Below are 20,272 nucleotides of genomic sequence, written 5' to 3'. Positions count from 1 at the left end.
AGAAGAGCAGGAGAAGACTCCCTGTAGAAGGTAGGATTGAAGCTGGGACTACTGTGTAACCACAGCTGGTTTACCTGCAGCATGGGGGTAGGGGAGGAGATATGAAATAAGATTGGAAAGTTAGAGGAGAACCAATTTGTAGGAAAAAAGTAAACTTTTAAGCGGTAATAGAAAGGCATTGACGTTTTCTGAGCAGAAAAGTAGTCTGTCCAGGCTGATTTTTACTAAAGATTATTCAAGCGGGATGATTTAGAGAGGGGAGAAAGGCGAGGAAACCCTATTGGGAAGCTCATGATAATCAGCACCTATTCTAAGGAGGTGGGCCTGTGAGGAGTGGGAAGCTGGAATCGATGCTGCAAAGGGGAGATCAGTTAGTTGATGGGATACAGGGATAGTGTGGCACAGTGGATAGAGTGCCAGACCTGGACTCAGGAAGACCCAGGTTCAAATCTGACCTCAGACACTTATTAGCTGTGTGACTCAGGGCAAGTCACTTAACCCTGTTTGCCTCAGTTTCCTCATCTGTAAAAATGAGCTGGAGAAGGAAATGGCAAATCACTCCAGTGTCTTTGCCAAGAAAACGCCAAATGGGGTCATGAAAAGTTGGATATGACTGAACAACAATGACAAAAAGATGATTACACAGAGAAAATAATTAGAAAAGACAGAAAATATCCCACATTTTAAAAATTCACAAAAATTCTATCAGTCAGCTTATAGCTTCTGACATGTGACAAATACCCACCTGAAAATCTTGGATGAAAGTCAGGAAGTAGAAAATGAAGCTAAAAGCCACTGTCCACTCGCAGATTGCACTCACTACATGAAACATGTAATCCTGGGAGGAATGAGAAACAAACAAAACTAGTCACTGGAGGGTGAGTCCTAAACCATCACTGGAGGACCAGAGCTCACCCGGAAAGAGTTATTCATTTAGAACACACACAAGACAGTTGGGGAGACGGCCAAAGACAACAAGGAGCCTCCAGGACCCACGGACTCAGAGTTAGTTATTAGAAGGGACAAAAAGAAATCTAAGCCAACTCTGTCATTTTATAAATGAGAAAATAGAGTTGAGATTTGGTCTATAATCTAGACTCTATATCAGAGGTTCTGAATCCAGGATCTGTGAACTTTAAGAAAAAAACTTTTTTTGATAATTGCATTTCAATAACTGGTTTCCTTTGTAATCCTCTTTTATGCATTTAAAAACATTCTGAGATGGGGCGGCCAGGTGGCTCAGCAAGTAAGAGCACCGGCTCCAGTGTTGGGATGACCTGGAGATCGAATCCAGGGCTCAGACACTCAGCACCACACCCAGAAATAACTGGCCATGTAACCTTGAGCAAGTTACTTAACCCCGATTGCTTAAAAAATAAATAAATAAATAAATAAAAACATTCTGAGAAAGGGTCCATAGGAGTCACCAGATACTTCCCCAAGGGGCCCAGAATTGCTGGTCTGGGTGGTTCCAAGATTCCTTTCCCTTAAACCTAAGACTCTCCAATTATTTTTTCAAGATGTTTATGTGAATCTCTCCAAAGTCCTGCAATGAGAGGAGGGGTAAATGGGGAAGAAGGATCTTAGCTCTAGAGCTGGAAGGGACCTCAGAATTGAATCCAATTTCCTCATTTTACAGATGAGGAAACTGAGTCCCCAATGAGGGACTTCACCCAATGAGGTGAAGTAACTTTTCTAAGGTTACTCTTAGCAAATTTTACAGGTAGGATTTGAACCCAGGTCCTGTGGCTTCTATGGCAGTACTCTTTGGAGTACTTAAATGCTCTCAGGTTTGAGAAAAGATCAACCAGTAGTGCTCTGACATGGGGAGGCAGTGGATGGTTTTATCTGCAACCCCTTCCATCAACCAACTTGAGATTACACAACAATTTCCCAGCTGCCACCCTCCCTTCCACCAAACTTTTTGATCTATCAGCAAATCTAATTTTTAATTGTTCCCCTCGTGGACAGAAAAACTTTTTGCATCTTTGGCAATATTCACAGGATCATAGATTTAGAGCTGAAAGAAACCTTAGAATTCATATAATACAATCTCCCCATTTTACAAATGAGAAAACTGAGTCTCTGAGATATTAAGTGACTTAGCCAATGTCACAAAGGCACATCATGCTATGATAAGTCTAGAATTACAAGGGATATTGAAGGCCATTTAATACAACCCTTTTGTTTTACAGATAAGAAAATTGAGGCACAGAAAAGTGAAGGGTTTGTCATATGGTGAGTACAATGATTTGAGTGGAGCTTGCTGCTGCCCCTCAGCTTCAGTGGAGTATTTGTGGCCACTAGCTGGACTATCTTGGATGGGTGACATCATTTTCCTGGGCCCATTTCCCCATCTGTAAAATGAGTGGGTTGGATGGCCCAGATGGCTCGAGGTCTCTTCCAGCCCTGTCTCTGATTCTATGACCCTATATGACTGAAATCTCTCAAACAGCCAATGATTTTCAAAAACTGGTTGGATTGAAACAATGAGCCACTAACTAGACAAGGAGTGGGGAGCCTGTGGCCTTCTAGGCCCTCAGGGGGCAACCTTTTAACTGAGTCCAAGTTTTACAGAACAAATTCTTTTATTAAAGAGATTTGTTCAAGTGAAGTATGCATCCAGTCAAAGGGCCACACTTGAGGACCTAAAGGGTCACACATGGCCTAAAGGCCTCAGGTTCTCCTCCTCTGAACCAGACCATGTGTTTCTTATCAACAGAAGTAACTGGCATGAAGAAAATTACTCCTTAAGCCTCTAGCTGTCCATTTATTAACAGATACCTATGGCAGCATGGAGATCTATCCCATTTGTGGTGAAATGCTGCCTCCTAGTGTCCACTGTGATAAAAAACAACTTGGAACTATGCGATTCTATACAGCCGGAGGACGTTTTCATCTATGAAAGTAGAAGGAACTGTATTCCTTGGAATATAGGTTAGACCCTGTAATGGTAATGGGAATTTGAAGATCTTCCATGCCTGAGTATACTAGGGTGCTTGCTGTTATAGACCCTACTCCAAAACTAAACTGTTTTCCTTTGGTACAGGCTTAATTTCTCAATTAAGAGGACAGAAAGAGTACTCAAAGGCAAGCTTCTTTGGTCATCTTTCCTTCTCTGGAATGGTCTCCACCACCCAGGGGGGCCAACACTGGAATGTACTGAAGTTTGCTAATGTCCTTCCTAAAATGCGACACTCATTGCAAAGTGATGGAACTGGGGCAGAATCCAAAGGGACTTCCTCATTCTGCCCTTGAGAGCTTTCTTAACACAGCCCAAGACTGCATAACTCCCCACCCAAATCATGAGTATTCCCAAAGGATGGGTCCTAGACCTTCTCATCAGGGCATATGTATTCATCTATCATCTCTATGCAAATTACTCTTATCTTTATGACTAACCTTAACAAATCCTATCACCTGCATTCAGAAAAACTGGGTTCAAATCCTGCATGTGATACTTATTACATGTATGACCTTGGACAAGAGATTTAGCCTATCTAGGTCTCAGTTTCCTCACCAGTAACATGAGGGTTTTTGGACTAGATGGTCTCTGAGGCTTCTTCCCATTCTAGATCAACAATCCTCTGGGATCCACTGTGTTCTCTAACTAATGTTATTATATTTGTTATTATATAATTATAGTTATTTACATATTATACAAAATATAACATTTTGTAGATTATTATACTATATTATAAGTATATAAATATAAGTTGTATAAATTATATGTAAATATTATATAATGTTTATGATAATTTATTATTATATATTTATTATCCTGTTTCTCTAATAAATGATCCAACATCTTTGTAGATTTTACCCCAGTCTCTCCCCTCCCTCCCAACCACCAAAAGGTAGTTCAGTCTTCACCCAACTCAGGGTCACCGACCTAGAAGTCTTACCTTTTCATTTGGATTCCATTCCAGTTTTGTTATGGAAATTAGTGAGGCACAGGCAATCACTGAAAAAATAAATAGTAAAGGAAACAACAGTCTGGTCGAAAATAGCTCCTTGGACACCAAAGTTGAATGGTCTTCTAATTAGAATGTGGATTTTTCAGATTAAATATATATAACAACAAAAATAAACAGCCGAGTCAGTCTCCAGATAGTCCTAAAAGAGGTAAGGTTGGGAGGGGAGCATTTAGGGTATATTGATTTTGTGTAGCTTTAATAAATGTATGATGGTAGCTCGCAACTGAGAACACAGAAATACAAGCTATCTCAGTAACTATCTTTTCTGATTATTTACAGAAAACTTTTAAAATGAGGAATGCATTTTTTTTACCCAGTTCCTGAAACATGATGGAAAATCTAATGAATTTGAAGTGAAAAGACCTAGGTTTAAATCCTGAATCCATTAGATACCAGACAGTGAGAATAATACTAATATCAACATTGTCATCATTCTCTCACAGCTTCGATATCTTCATTGGCAAGTAGATACTAAAGATAACTAGGGATTTATCAGTGACTTCTTTTTGCTTCATTGTTTTAATTTTTCCTTTTCTTTCTTAACATCACTGTTGCTGGCCTTGTGTAGGCAGTACTATTTCCACAGCCCCCTTGCAGCGTAAGAGAACCTTCCTTCCCTCGTAGAGCAACACAAACCAACATGGCAGCCTCATGTGATACTATAAGTCTTGAACCTCCCAAATCAATAGAGTAGGAAAAGGACTGGGACTTAATTAAGAACCAGTGATAATTCTAATAGAGATTGCAATGTCTTCGAAAAGCTATGAATAACTGAAGTAAATTATTTCCTGTCCTATTTTTTTGTTGTTTATTGAAAAGGTTCTCACTGCTACTTTTTTTTTCAGTCTTTGCTGTCCTTAGTATTTATAAATTTTCTGATTTAACTTATTTTTTTTTCCTTTTTGGAAGGGGGAAGGTAGGGCAACTGGGGTTAAGTGACTTGCCCAAGGTCACACACCTAGTTTTGTGTTAACCTCTGAGGCTGGATTTGAACTCAGGTCCTTCTGACTCCAGGGCTGGGGCTCTATTCACTGCGCCACCTAGGCGTCCCAATAGGTTTTTTTTTTTTTAAGTTATAAATCATAATCCTAATTGTGCAACTTTTAGAAAGTTTCTCTGCTTCTCTGTATGTTTCTTGGTTAGTGGAATGGGGATCAGAAAACCTTTACTTTATAGACATGTTGGGAGGAGAAAGGAGAGAATTTGGGAGCATTTAATTCTTTGGAAACAAAGTCATCCTGGTTAGGTTTAGACAAGGTCACTATCTTTAACCAAAGAAACATTGTTGGTGCAGAAAAGAAGAAATACTATATCAAGAAACCTGCATTAAATGTGCTTGCTACTTGGTAACCTGGGTCACCTTGGTTAAGTCATTTAACCTCAAGAGGCAGTGGTTTAGTGATTAAATTGCTGGATTTGGGTGTCAAGACTTTTGTTGTTTAGTTGTGGACTATATGGGATTTTCTCGGCAGAGATAATGGAGTGGTTTGCCATCTTCTCCGGCTCATATTACAGATGAGGAAACTGAGACAAACAGGGTTAAGTGACTTGCCCAGGGTCACACTGCTAGTCTCTAAGGCTGGGTTTAAACTTGGGTGTTCCTCACTGCACACCCGGAGTTCTAGACACCAAGCCACACAGCTGCCTCACTTTATAGATGAAGAAACTGAGAGGCCTAGGATGGTTACAAAACTTTCCCAAGGTCAGCAAGTAAGCAAAAGAACCAGGTTTCAAACTCAGGTCATTAGAGCTGGAAGGGAACCAATCTGAAAGAACAAAGTGAAACCCACAAAAGTCAAGTGACTTGTCTGAGGTCACACAGGTGTAGTAAATAAGTGACCAAGTCAGGACTTGACTCCAAGTCCTGTGAATCCAAATCCAGCACACTTTCTCACAGTCCCATCATGCTTCCAGGAAAATGGGTAGAATCTGTAGTTAGATTTAGGTTTGACATAATGAAAGTACTTTCCAACAATGATAGCTATCCTATAGGGAGAGAATGGGTTCCTCTTTACTTGAGGTCTTCAAGCAAAGGCTAGGATAGATACTGGCTTTCCAAGGATCTCAAAGCAGGGATTGTCAGTGAGATACAAGTAGACTAGAAACCTTCCAATGTCCTTTCCAACTCTGAGTGTCTGCGACCCATGATCTCTAAGTTTTATATCCAATACCAGCCAAAAATATTTAAAAGGAACAAATGGGAGAAAATTGGCATTAGCCTATTACTCCATGAACTGAATGTACCAGGTAACAGTAAGAGCTATGCTCTTAAACAAGCCTGTCTTCTCTCAAGCAGAGGTGTAGGCAGCATCAGAGGCGGATTTGACTTCTAAGACCCCTTCTAAATCTACAATCCTTTGACCCTTTCCCTTCATGTTTAAAAACCTGACAATTTAAACTCTATATACAGAGAGGCAGCAATGGTCTAACTGCCCTCAAGCAGAGTCAGACTATCATCATTAGCCTCTCTTCCATCCAAGAAAAAAAGGAACCAAAACCTTCTCTTAATTCATTTGCAGTCTTCTCCATGCCTTTTAGAGAGACTCCAGTCACCGGATACCCAAGCGCGTGACCCATCATCTCCCTTGAATCTTACTCATTTGAAAACTGCAAACCACCACTTCAAGTAATTAACCATCTTCTACCAATCCAGCTGCCATTTTCCTCCAAGCTCTCCCCCAACTTCCTTCCTTCTGGTTGACATTCAGCAGTTTTCTACACTACAGCTGCAAGAGATGTTTTGAAAGATGGGAATTTTTTTGTTCCTCACCTCTCAGGCCTTAGAAAGTTTTGCACAGACAAATGCAGATTTCAGAAATTCCCCTTCACTACTTTCATTTCCCCTATGGCAACACTGGTGGGCGTGAGGGGTGAATTTCTTTGCTATTTTTACATATTACCTGTCAATAATCATCATTAGACATATCATCCAGAACATGCCTGAGGTTGTCTTATCTTAGAAACACCTAACCCAATCAAGCTAAATTAATACTTGGATTGGAGACCCTCTGGGATCAGAGGGTATAGTTTTCTGAAAGGCAGTATAGTATACTAGACTTGGAATAAGGAACACCTGGGTTTGGATCCCACCACTGACATAATTTACTGCAGTAGGTGAGGGACAACTTCACTTAAGAGTAACCCAAATTGGGGCGGCCAGGTAGCACAGCGAGTAAGAGCACCAGCCCCAGTGTCGGGATGACCTGGGGGGGGCTCAGACACTTAGCATCCACCCAGAAACACCTGGCCATGTAACCTTGAGCAAGTTACTTAACCCCAATTGTTTAGGGGCAGCCAGGTGGCTCAGCGAGTAAGAGCACTGGCCCCAGTGTAGGGATGACCTGGGGGATTGAACCCGGGCTTAGATACTTAGCACCACACCCAGAAATAACTGGCCGTGTAACCTTGAGCAAGTTACTTAACCCCAATTGCTTTAAAAAAAAAAAAAAGAGTAACCCAAATTTCAGAAAAAGGCAAAGGATGGGGAGATAAGTGAGACTATCTCCATAGAATTCTTCAGTTAAATGAAAATAATCCTTGGGGAAGAGAATTGGCTGAGGGATAGGGGTTTGGGGGTGGTGAAAGGAGGAAGGCAGGGAAACCCGGAATTCTTAGTCTCCACTTTCATTCACTTAACATCTCTGGACCTCAGTTTCTTTTTCTGTTAAATGAAAGAAGATGGCCTTGGAAGTCCTTTCTAGTTCTAAAAAACCATGATCCTATGACTTATAGTTAGTTATACATACAGATGTATTTTTCATTTTTAAAGATTTTCTATCTGGGCCTATGATTCCATTGCTACAGGGCACTCCCAGTGAGGAAATTTCCTGTATCAATGAAGATTGGTCAACTGTCCTGCAACTTTTAGCCTTAAAAGATTTGCTTGGGTCACTGAAAGGGTAAAGCAACTTTCATAGGGTCATATAGCTAGTCTGTCTCAGAGGGAGGATTTGAACCCAGATCTCCCTTCCTTCCACACTTGCTTTCTATGTCTGCTACCTGGAGTGGGGAAACTGCAGCCTCAATGCCACATGTGGCTCTCTAGGTCCTTGAGTACAGCCCTTTGACTGAATCCAAACCTCATAGAACAAATCCCCTTCATAAAAGGATTGGTTCTGTAAAACTGGACTCAGTCAAAAGGCCACACCCAAGGACACAGAAGGCCACAGGTTCTCCACCTTGTCTTAGACCATTGCTGCCTCTCATATGTAGAGTTAAAATTGTCAGGTTTTTAAACACGAAGGGAAAGAAAGGGTCAAAGGATTGTTGATTTAGAAGGGTTGGGTGGCCAGGTGGCTCAGTGAGTAAGAGCACCGGCTCCAGTGTCGGGATGACCTGGGGATCGAATCTGGGCTCAGATACTTAGCACCACACCCAGAAATAACTGGCCATGTAACCTTGAGCAAGTTACTTAACCCCAATTGCTTAAAAAAAAAATATTTAGAAGGGGTCTTAGAAGTCAAATCCACCTCTGATACTGACTACACCTAAGCAGAGTCAACTGTTTCCTTATCTTTAAAATAAAGAGGCTGAACCAGAAGGCGTCCAAGCTGTCATACAACTCTCGACCAAAGATCCTCCCTCAGCCCCCTCATTTTGCCGCAGATAAATCTGAGGCCCACACTTGCCCAAGGTTTCTAACATGGAACAAGGATTTGAAGCTAGGTCCTCCAGCTTCTAAAGCTGACACTCCTTACACCAAACCATGCTGTCCCCGAGATTTTAGGTCACTTCATTCACTTAGGCAAAAATAAGTGATGAAAGAGCTTTCAGGCTGAGGGTTTAATTACACTAATGCCTTAAGTACAATATCAATATTTGGTGGCTCTCACCAGGGAGCGCCACCAAATATTGATACTGTGCTACAGAGAAAAATGACATGACTCATGAAACTGACCCTTCATGAAAGAAAGCAGAAACTGAAGGGTTCCAGGTTTCCCTGCCTTCCTCCTTTCACACCCCCCCGCCAAGCCCCTACCCCTCAATCAGTTTTATTCCACAAAGATTATTTTTATCTAAACAAATTCTGTGGAGACTTTCTCACAATAAGGATTTACACTTTTCTCCTGATCCTTTGCCTTTCTCTGAAGACTGGGCTACTCTGAAGCAAAGCATTGTGATAGTAATGGCAATTAAAGATTCCCCTGTATTGGCTTGGTTTTCAAATTGATTGTGTTAAAACCCAGAGCTTGTTAATCCCACCTGTGGGATGGACTTTTTGATGTGAAAAGAAAGTCCTGAACTGGGAGGAGCTGGTGACTAGATTTGGAGAGACAAGAGAGAGGCGGAAGATTTTTCTTTTTTGGTAGCATCACCTCGTGGAGAGAGAGAGACTAAGAGAATTGCTGGTGGCCGCTTTGAATTGCCCTGGACTTTTGAGACCTGCCCCCTGAGCTGCCAAGGACTGAGGAGACATGGCTGTTTTGCTGGTACTTTGTCTGTCTGTTTTGATGTTGTTTTGCCAGATTTGTCCACTGGTGAAAGACAGTCCTTTTGTCGAAGAAGTCCTGGAACCTGGCTGTTCACTTAGAAGCCCTGAGACTGTCCTGAAGACAGAGAGTGAATACTGTCCACTGGTGAAGGACAGTGCTGTTTTTGCAGGGGTCTGGAGACTGTCCTGCAGACAGAATGAATACTGTCCACTGGTGAAGGACAGTGCTGTTGTTGCAGGGGTCTGGGAGCCTTTCTGTTGGTTCAGAAGCCCTGAAGAAGGATTTTCTTGTTGTATGTTTACAGAAATCCTGGGAGAGGGCTTTGCTAATGTGTTCAGGGGTTCTAGGACTGTTCTACAGACAGGATAAATTCATGAAGGGATTGGCAATGTATCTTGTGGCCTTGCTAAGCCTTGTCTCCCCAGGAACTAAGATTGCTGAGAACTTGCCTCCTGTCAAGATGAAGAAAAGACCTCCATTTGGGTATTAAGTGCTGTGTTTAAACTTGATGTAACTCTGGGGTAGATTCAATTGTGATCCAGGGGTGGGGAACTTTTGACCTTATGTTTGGAAACTAATCTCCATTTGAGAAGAGGGGCTTTGTGGTGGACTTAATTAAGGTATAGCCTAGGGGTGGAGAAGTATTTAGAACAGAGACTTTGTAATTGATTGAATGATTGGAAGGTCCTGGGGTGGGGTAGTCCTTGGAGATTATTTAATCACACTTAGTAAATGCTGTATTTGGAATGATGTCATGTTTTGATCTTCTCTGTTCTTGGTTGGTCACTGAATAAAATGGAGAGCACCTATGCTGGTATTCTGAACCTTGGGAAGTTGCCTTTCCTTGGCATTACATTACAAGCATCAATTTTTAGGATCATTGATCTAGAGCTGGAAGGGACAAAAGAAGATGTCTAGTCCTACCCCTTTATTTTACAGATGAGCAAAACTGAGCCCCAGGGTGGTAAAGTGACTTATCCAAGATCACACAGATAGCACGGGTCAAGAGTGGATCATGGACCAGGAACTAGAATGGACTTTTAGAGGTCACCTGGACCAACCCGCTCATTTTACAGATGAGAACACTGAGGCCAAGGAAGTGATTTGCTCATGAGCGCACTGACAGCAAGCATCAGAGCTGGGATCATTACCTGGGTCTTCTGATCCCAGAACCAGGGCTCTCTCTACGTTCCAACACATTCACCCCACGTTTTTCTCTCCTTTACAAACTTGGAAGGGTTCACAATGACCTGGTAATCCTGTTTTCATTGCTTGTTTTTTCTCTATGTCAAGACAGAAAGCTCTTGGAGATTGCCTCAAGCCAAAAGGATACTGGGAATGACAGCAGCACAGGACACAGAAGAGATGGCCATCCTTATGTGGCAGGTCAAAGGCCTGTTCCACTGGGGGCATGACTTATAGGAAATGATGGACTGAAGTAGGGTGTACATAACACCACAGACAAAAGCCAACAGGGCACCTCCATCATGGACCACAGGAACAGTCAGCTCCTGGGGAGAGAAAAAATCAGCACAGAGGTCACAATGAATGACCAATCAAGGTGAGCAGATATAACTTTACATGCCAAGAGAAAGGAGACGGACTAAAGGCATGGACAAGGCAATGACTCTACCAAAAGAGTAATTTCCATAGCCCTCTCAGATTTTCAATGTACCTTACATCCAATATAGTATCAAAGGCTCAGAGAAAGGGTCTTCAAAGGTCATGTAGCTTAATACCCATCCTTTTAACAAATGAGGAAACTGAGATCCAGAGAGGTGAACTGACTAGCCCATCATAGATTCAGAACTGGAAGGAGCTTTAAAGCTTTGTAAACCAATACTCTTCCCATTTTACAATCAAGGAAACTGAGGCCCAGAGAAAATAAGTGACTCATCTATGTATATGTCAGTATGCATATATATGTGTATGCACACACATATTTATAAAAGCTTGTGTGTATTACATGTATATGTATGCATATAGATACATAGGACATAGCCAATTCATGAACTTTGTTTTGCTTCGCTAAGCATATTTTTTACACAGGTTTACTTTTTCATTTTCAATGGAGCAGAGAGAAGAATGAAGGACACAGTGGATTTTCATTCATTGAAAAAAAGATTAAATAAGAAAAAAATTGTTTTAAGAGACATTTCTCTGAAAGGGAGAAATCTACACAATGTAAAAACAAGATAAATCAATAAAATCTGTTTTAATGTTAAAAAACAAAGATTGCCCAAACACATATCTGAAAGAAGTCAAGGCTACAAGAGATATTTTTCCACTATAAAAAATGATGGATGTGGACTTTAGAAAAACTTGCACAGAAGTATATGAACTAAGGTTAAAAAAAAAAAAAACAGAAACAGAGGACTTGGGTTCAAATGCTGCCTCTGAAACTCTGTGTGACCTTAAGCAAGTCACATAATCTCTGTGGGCCTCAGTTTCCTAATCTGTAACATAAGGGGGCTGGACCAGAAACCTCTGAGGTCCCTTCCAGTTATAAATCTAAATCTATGAAATGCTTGTTGAATCAAATCAAGTCCAACCACTTCATTTTCCAAATGAGGAAAGTGATGCCCACAGAGGTATATGACTTATCCAAGGTCACAAGGATAGAACGTGTCAACAGGTAGGATTTGAATTCATGAAGACTTGCCTATAGCAACAAAACCATAGATTTAGAAGGAAACTTAGAGGTTTTTAATATAATCTTGTCTAATCCCCTTATTTTACAGATTTAGGAAACTGAGGTCCAGAGAAAAGTCACATTGGTAACAAGTGGCAGGGCTGTAATTCAAACCCCACTCCCCCCAAAAAATATTTTTGAGGTCTCATTAGTGATTCTTTAAAGCAACTTCAATGAAGATGTTGATAAATCGATGGCACCCATACCAATGGGAGCACCAGCACACAGAGTCCCATAGGACACAAACTTTCCTAGGTCCCTCACTTCTAAATGGCTTCCCCGAGCCTAGGATAGTGCTATGAATCACTTAACCCTGCCTCTGGCCAGCTACTGCTGTGAGATCTGGAGCAGAGAAGCTGACAACAACACTCCCCAGCTCTTTGTTTTCCTGGGGATGGAAATTTGGTGGGTGTTGATGCCCTGGGTTTGCTGCCCCATTTACTAAGCCCCACAGAAGTGAGTCCAGAGGGGTGGCTAGGTGGTGCAGTGGGGGGTGGCTAGGTAGTGCAGTGGATAGAGAACCAGCCCTGGAATCAGGAGGACCTGAGTTCAAATCCGGCCACAGACACTTAACACAAAAACTAGCCATGTGACCTTGGGCAAGTCACTTAACCCCAATTGTCCTCCAAAAAAAAAAAAAAAAAGAAGTTGAGTCCAGAGCACTCCAGGGCCTGGCTGGAATTCTACAACTCTGTGTGGAATTCGAACTTTGGCTCCAGGATGACACTTGTGAAGTGAGGAGGCTTGAGAAGGATTTAAAAGCACTTAACAAGAGTGTGGAAATGTGGCAGCTTGTGGGTTTCCTTTCCAAGAATCCACAGCCCCTGTCTTCCTCCTTCCAGAACATAGGGAAAGACCCTGAAGTTCACCTGGGCATGGCAAAACCTGAATGATTGGGGTCACCCTCAGAAATGATATCCAGTAAATCAAAGTTGAGGGAATTAAAATGAGTCAAAGCAAACCACAGATAGCACTCAGAAAACCTTAAGGGACCACATAAAGGTTAGCTTTGATGAGGAAGAGGAAGTGAATGGCTGACGATCATATCCCAATATCTAGAGAAGCAAATGAAGAAAGCACATGAGAATTTAATCAATCAAAAGCAATCAATTAATCCTCTTGTTTTGATCGTGACCTGGGGTTTCATTGAAACAGAAGACTTGAAGCTAGGTGGTGTAGTGGATAGAACACTGGCTCTGAGGTCAGGAGGACCTGAGTTCCAATCTAGCCTCAAACACTTCCTAGCTGTGTGACCCTGGGCAAGTTACTTAACCACAATTGCCTCCAAAAATAAGAAAGAAACGGAGGAGTCCCAGGTGAAGAAAGTCCCTCTACCAATGCAAGCTGGCACTCTATTTGCTACTTGCAGTCTGGGAGAGATGCCTGGGGCACCAACAGGTTAAGAGATTTGCCCTGGGTCACACAGTCAGCATGGGTCAGATGTGGGACTTGAACTCTGGTCTTCCTAACTCTGAGGGCAGCCCTTGATGCCTCTCTTCCTCTTATATCTTCTTATCTATCTCTTTAAAATATTTCAGATTAAAAGAACAATATATTATGGCACCAGATACAAGTATAGTAAGGTTGTGTGTTTAATGCCAATTTAATTTCATTTGATCTAACAAACATTGATATGCATGTTGGAAAACAAGAATAAAGGAAATAAGTCCTTCCCCCAATGCATATACATGTTTTGTTATACAAAAGGCAGAAGGGTATGATAATAGTAGCTAGCATTTTATAGTGCTTTAACATGTGTAAAGCACCTATAAATATTTCATTTTATCCTCACAACAGTCCTATTATTATTATTATCCCCACTTTACAGATGGGGAAACCGAGGCAATTGCGCAAAGGTTAAGTTACTTGTCCATCCTCCAGGCCCAGCACTCTATCCTTGGTCCCACCTTCCTGCAATACATTCAGTGAAACCACTAAAGGGCTGGCCCTCAAGCAAGAAGACCCACCTGTGACACACACTGGCAACTCCTCTCAGGGCCCCAGGAAACTTTCTAGGACTATCAATGACTGAGCAGTTGCTGGTCTGTATTGGCAAAGAGAGGGCCCCTGATTTGGGGGGACTCTATATCAGGGAAGTGGCAGGTATAGACCAGTAATGACAGCGGGGATGGTAATTTATGTATTTATGTATTGCTTCAGAATTTATACAGCACTTTACATATAATCTCAATAGATCAAACCTTACATTTTATTTAATATATATATTTAGATATTAATCTCTGAAATTAATAATTAAAACATTACTTCTAGTTTCCCTCCCAAAAATTCTGTCTCTCCCTTTGTTGTAAGAATCAGATAATATGTAAAGTACTTTGTAAACCTTAAAGTGCTATATAAATAAATGATAGCTAATTATCAGTAGTAATGGGATTACTAATAAGAATTTGCTTAACACATTACTTTCCCCAACAAAGGTAAATAGTAAATTCCTTTTCAGACTTGTGCAGCTCAATACTAAGAAATTTAAAATACAGGACAGCTAGGTAGCACAGTGAATAGAGCACTGGCCCTGGAGTCAGGAGGACCTGAGTTCAAATCTAGCCTCAGACACTTAATACTTACTAGCTGTGTGACCATGGGCAAGTTGCTTAACCTCAATTGCCCTCCAAAAAGCAAAATAAAATAAAATAAAAATTAAGAAATTTAAAATACCCTAAATCCTAAACTGCCTGCAAGTGCAGCTAGGTGGCACTACAGTGAACAGAGTGCTAGAAAGACTCTTTTTCCTGAGTTCAAATCTGGCCACAGACACTTCCTAGCTGTGTGACCCTGGACAAATCCTTTAATCTGTTTGCCTCAGTTTCCCCATCTGTATAATCAGCTGAAAAGGGAAATGGCAAGCCACTTCAGTATCTTTGCCAAGAAACCCAAATGGGGTCACAAAGGATCAGCTATGATAGAAATAGCTGAACAACAAACTGCCTCTATTTGCATGATCATTTCTAACTTTTCTTTTTCTTTTTTTTTTTTTTTTTGCTTTTTGGAGAGCAATTGGGGTTAAGTGACTTGCCCAAGGTCACACAGCTAGTTTTTGTGTTAAGTGTCTGAGGCCGGATTTGAACTCAGGTCCTCCTGACTCCAAGGCTGGTGCTCTATTCATTGCACCACCTAGCCACCCCTCTAACTTTTCTTACTCCATTTTTTGTTCTTGTAGTTGTGAGGAGGTAATTTTTGGGTGAAATTAGCATGTCATCTTTTCTGTAGCAACCTTCATGAAATCAATTTAGCAAAATTATGTATTTATCTAATTTGCAGGTTAAAGAAAGTCATGGAATGATCAAGCCATGCCTCAATTAAAAATTACATTGGAAGTTAACAAGAACTACATGTTACCTTCAGACAACAAGTCAACAGGCATTTATTAAGTGCTTTCTATATGCCAGGAACTATGCTAAACCACACAGTATTACCTTAACTCTTATATTTACAAGTTTTTTTGACTTGACCCAGATTAGAATTTCTGGGTTAGCTGTCTGGATTGTGTTTATAGGTGGTGTGCCCAGCCAATTAATAGATTTGGGTCCTATTTCACCATGCGAACTCAGAAAATTCTGGTTCCCAAGTTTTCTTACTTGGAAAATGAGGTAGTTACACTACCTACAGTAATGTAGATGAACAAAACAAAGAAAGATGCTAAATAGTTTCCATGAGCAATCTTGGCTCCTAATACTAACTGAGCCAGACAGTTAGCAAGGCCTGGGTTCAAGTCCCACATGTAATACATGCTGACTGAGTGACCTTGGGCAAGTCACTGAAAATGTCACTATCCCAGGCAACAGATGAGGAAACGTCCCTTCCCCTGCCCCTCCATGCCTACCTTTTACTGAAGAGCTCAGGGGGAGAACTGATGCTTATAAAGAAAAATATGATCATTGTGTCAACTTGTTTGGCTTAATTGTGTTTTTCTTTGTTAAAAGAGAAGACACTGTGCATCTGTGTGTGCACCCACTGCAGGCACTGTGGTAGGATCTAAGGGGTAAGGGAATAAAAATTATATGTAGGCCACCAATGCAAGGACTAATGATACTAGATTATCAATCAGACTACTGAAATACAAAATTATATTTTGCTTCTCCACAATTTCGTATCTTCTGTACACAGTGGCTGCATCAGAAAAGGCAATGGAGTTAAGTGACTTGCCCAGGGTCACACTGATAGAAAGTGTCTGAGGTCATATTTGAACTCAGGTCCTTCTGATTCTAGGACTAGTGCTTAATCTACTGCACCACCTAGCTGCCCCTAATAAAAATAACTTTTTAAAATAAATTCATTAAGAGTGTTTCAAATGAATTGATCTTTAAGGTCACATCTAACTGCACTCTAGGAAAAACCTAACATAATTTATTTTTAAAGACCATTTCCAGAAACTCAGGCAGCAATTATGTTCAGAGTGAAAATGAGCATTGGCATTGAAGACAGAGGACTTGGGTTCAGATTAGATCTTTGATGCTTACTACTGGAGCATTACTTACTTAACCAACCTGAGCCTCTATTTCCTCATCTGTAAAATGAGAGGGTTGAACCAGATGATCTGGAAGGTCTCTTCCAGCTCCAGTTACTAAGGCCTTCTTTTCAAATTGGCAAGACTAAACTTTACTCACTGTTATCTTTCTAGTCTTTTGTTTTACTTTCAACCATGCCTCCTTTTGTCCACCTTTCTCTCACTGAGAAACATTCGACCAAACACAGATATTTATCTTGTATTATATTACATTATACTATGTTAATGTGTTATTGTTCTTTTCTAACTTATCCCTACCTGAAAATTGGCTACAATGCCCATTCCAATACAGCCCACCAATCCAAGGACTAATGACACCAAGTTAAAAATTGGACTACTGAAATAAGATGTTTGATTTTGCTTCTCCACAATTTTATATCTTGTGTACATAGTAGCTGCACCTGAAAAAGAAAAACATTTATACTGTAAGATTTTTATAAGAAGTTATTTTTTAAATAAAAAGACACTCAAACACTTTTCTGACAAATATTTTTGTGAATCTTGAAATCAATTTGTAGAACACAGAGAAATATCTAAGGCTAGGTGGAATAAAAACAAACCTTCAGATTTCAGTACATTTAAATGATAATCAAAAAACAATTTTACTTACAAAGTAGTTTTTCCCTCTCTCCTTAATATCCTGTCTGCCTATTTAAGCTGGTAGCATGGTAGGGCCCCAAATTCAAAGCCTTTCAAACCTAGTTTGATTCCACTATTTGTTCAGAATAAAACAATTTATCTAACTCCTAAGGCCAGAGACCAGATGAATTTGTTCCTTCCTGCCCGGGGAATGAAGGACAGAGAGAAGGGAGAAGGTGCAAAGGGTCTCCTTTTCATTGCTCCTTCTTTGCTCATTGCTGTCCTTTTGTCTACGTCCCAAACAAAGCACAGGACAAACATGCCCTCACATGATGACTGAGCAGCTACCTGTCCACTCAGCCAGTCATTTTTAGAGCACCCACTATGTGCCAGGTATTAAGGTTTAGGGGTGCTGGGACCCTGAAATAGCGATATGAAGGTCCTGTCTAAATGAATTCAAACCCAAGCCTTCTTTCAGCCAAAGTTTATTAAAAATCCACCATATTGACCAGACTTTTAAAGAATCTCAGCATTGGCTAGACTCTTAAGTAATCTGAACATTTGTATCATAAATGCAAGAAAGGCCAGATTGAATCTGAGAACCTCAATGGAGCCTGAGATAGAACTTATTTACAAAAACACTGTGGGAGGGATCTAGAGTTGGCCAAGTAGTCTGGGATGACTGGAGGAGGGGGTCTAGGGAGGACCTTGATGGGAGTGGCCAGTAGGCTGGGGTGACTTGAGGTCAGAGGCCAGGAACCAGGAGAAAGAGGTCTAGATAGGATCAAGGGTGGGAAGTAGCCAGAGGTAATTCAGAGATAACAGAAAAGGAAGGCCTGGGCTAGGTTTAGGGTAAGATAGTACAGGGCAGAGCAATAGCAAAAGGCCTGCTGAGGGGATTATAGTCTCAGGCAAATGCCAGATCAAGTGGGAAGATTCAAGGAGAGTTCCAGGGGGTTTCTAGAGCCTGAACCCCATCACCAGGCACTGTACTAAATGCTGGAGATATAAAAAAGAAACAAAAGACAGTCACTGCCCTCCAGGAGTTCAAATCAAATAAGGAAGGCAATGGCAAAGAACTATGTACAAGCAAGGTGTATATACCAGATGGAACAGGAAATAATTGACAGACAGAAGGCACTAGAATGAAGAGGAATGGAAAAGGCTTCCTGTGGAGAATGTGATTTTAGCTGGGCCTTGGAAGCCAGAAGGCAGAGATGAGGAGGGAGAATGTCCCAGGCATGGGGAAAACTCCCAGAGCCAGGAGATGTGCATGGGACAGCCAAGAGACCAGTGTCACTGAATCAAAGAGGAAATGCTGGGGAGTAGTGTATAAGAACACAAAAAAGGAAAGAGGGGGGTAGGTTATGAAGGGCTTTGAACACCAAACAGAGCATTCTGTACTTGATCCTCGAGGGGATAGGGGGCCACTGGAGTTTTTTGAGTGAGGACATATGATCAAACCTTAGCTTTAGGAAAATCATTTTAGTATCTGAATGGAGGGTGGATTGCAGTAGAGAGAGACTTGTGGCAGGTACACTCCTCAAGCAGGCTATTAAAATAGTCCGAGTTTTTTTGTTTATCCTTCCTTTGGGGTTTTGGGCTTTTTTTTCTTCCAAAGAGGACCAATGGACATCAGAGGGATTGGTTTTGATTTGATAGTGAATTTAAGTAAAGCAGAGGTATGAAAATAAACAACTTCAAACTCTCTTTTCTGTAGTCCAATGGCAAAACAAAAGTCAATGACCTGTGAAGACCAGGGATTCAGCAGATGACCCTGGCTTTTCTAAAGTAAGGTCTTTCCCAGGCCTCAGTGGGTCAGCTAGCCCATTCAAGGACTTAGGGCTGGGTGAGAACTGAGACAATTGATGGCTTTAATTTATCATCACAAAAATATCCTTGGGAGAGGAAGACCCCCAAAGTTCCCAGTTTGAACAGAAAACAACAACTATTTACACTCATACTAAGCCATCAAAATCTAAACAATAAACCATAGAGGCTTATGCTGGGGGCTATTACTGGCCATTCAATGAAAGCCCAAGTGATCTGGATTTAACAGCATAGTCAAGTAACTCCATTTGCAACACTTATGAATTGGTCCAGAGAATCACAGTTCTCCATTGAAATCATTATTATCATAATTTTTAAAGCCTGTTTTTGTGAGGTGAGAAGTACCAGCACCAGGATGGGGGCAGTGTCAGAAGAGAGAAGGGGGCACATTCAGAAGATGTGAAATTGGTGTAGGTCGGGGTGGGGGTGGGGGAGCAGTGTGAAGTGAGGAGTCAAAAAAGGCTGAGTAAATGTTGATATCTAATGATGAGGCATAGGTGTATAGATAAATCCACAGCGGGAAGGAACCTCAGAGATCATCTAAAATCCAGCCCCTTCATTTTACAGTTAAGGAAACTGAGGTAAAGGGAACCATGGGCAATGGCTTAATCTGTCCCAAACTACAGAGGAACAGGTCTAGAGCTGGAAGGGACCTCAGAGGCCATCTAACAGCCAATCCCCTCATTTACAGATCATAAGATCTCAGAACTAGAAGGCACTTTGGTGGCCATACAATCCAATTCTTTCACATATCAGTAAGAAATGGAAGTCCCATCATGGTGCAGTGACCTGCTCAAGGTCACCAAAGGTAACTAAATGACAGAACAAGGATTTGAACTCAGGTCTTCTGACTCCAAGACTGGCCCTCTTTCCACTATAGACATTTCTGTTCTGTCTTTACACATCCTTAAAAAAACGTAGATCTAGATCTGGAAGAGACCTCAGACACCATCTAGTTCAACTCCATTATTTTACAAATAAGGAAACTGAGAACCCTGGACCTAGAGATGAAGGGACCTCAAAAGCCAGCTAGTCTGTTTTAGAGATAAAGAAACCAAGTCTTGGGGTGGCTAGGTGGCACAGTGAATAGAGCACCAGCCTTGGAGTCAGGAGGACCTGAGTTCAAATCCAGGCTCAGACACTTAACACAAAAACTAGCCTGTGAACTTGGGCAAGTCACTTAACCCCAATTGAAGAAAGAAAGAAAGAAAGAAAGAAAGAAAGAAAGAAAGAAAGAAAG

General features: G+C 41.2%; 1 protein-coding gene across 1 annotated transcript; it reads right to left on the bottom strand.

The window, feature by feature from the left end:
- Positions 1–694: 694 nt before the first annotated feature.
- On the bottom strand, positions 695–17,046 carry LOC138167657 (DNA damage-regulated autophagy modulator protein 1-like; the record flags this gene model as incomplete). The annotated part of the gene is made up of 4 exons (XM_069096590.1): positions 695–838; positions 3,906–3,964; positions 10,743–10,920; positions 16,882–17,046. Coding segments are annotated over 4 exons (531 nt in total), but the record flags the coding sequence as incomplete, so codon positions are not given.
- Positions 17,047–20,272: the final 3,226 nt, after the last annotated feature.

This window comes from Petaurus breviceps, unplaced genomic scaffold (assembly GCF_028583685.1).
Source record: "Petaurus breviceps papuanus isolate PSGF00001 unplaced genomic scaffold, PetGlider_PUasm1.0 249842, whole genome shotgun sequence".
Classification (NCBI taxonomy): domain Eukaryota; kingdom Metazoa; phylum Chordata; class Mammalia; order Diprotodontia; family Petauridae; genus Petaurus; species Petaurus breviceps.
This window is presented reverse-complemented; position numbering and strand designations above follow the sequence as displayed.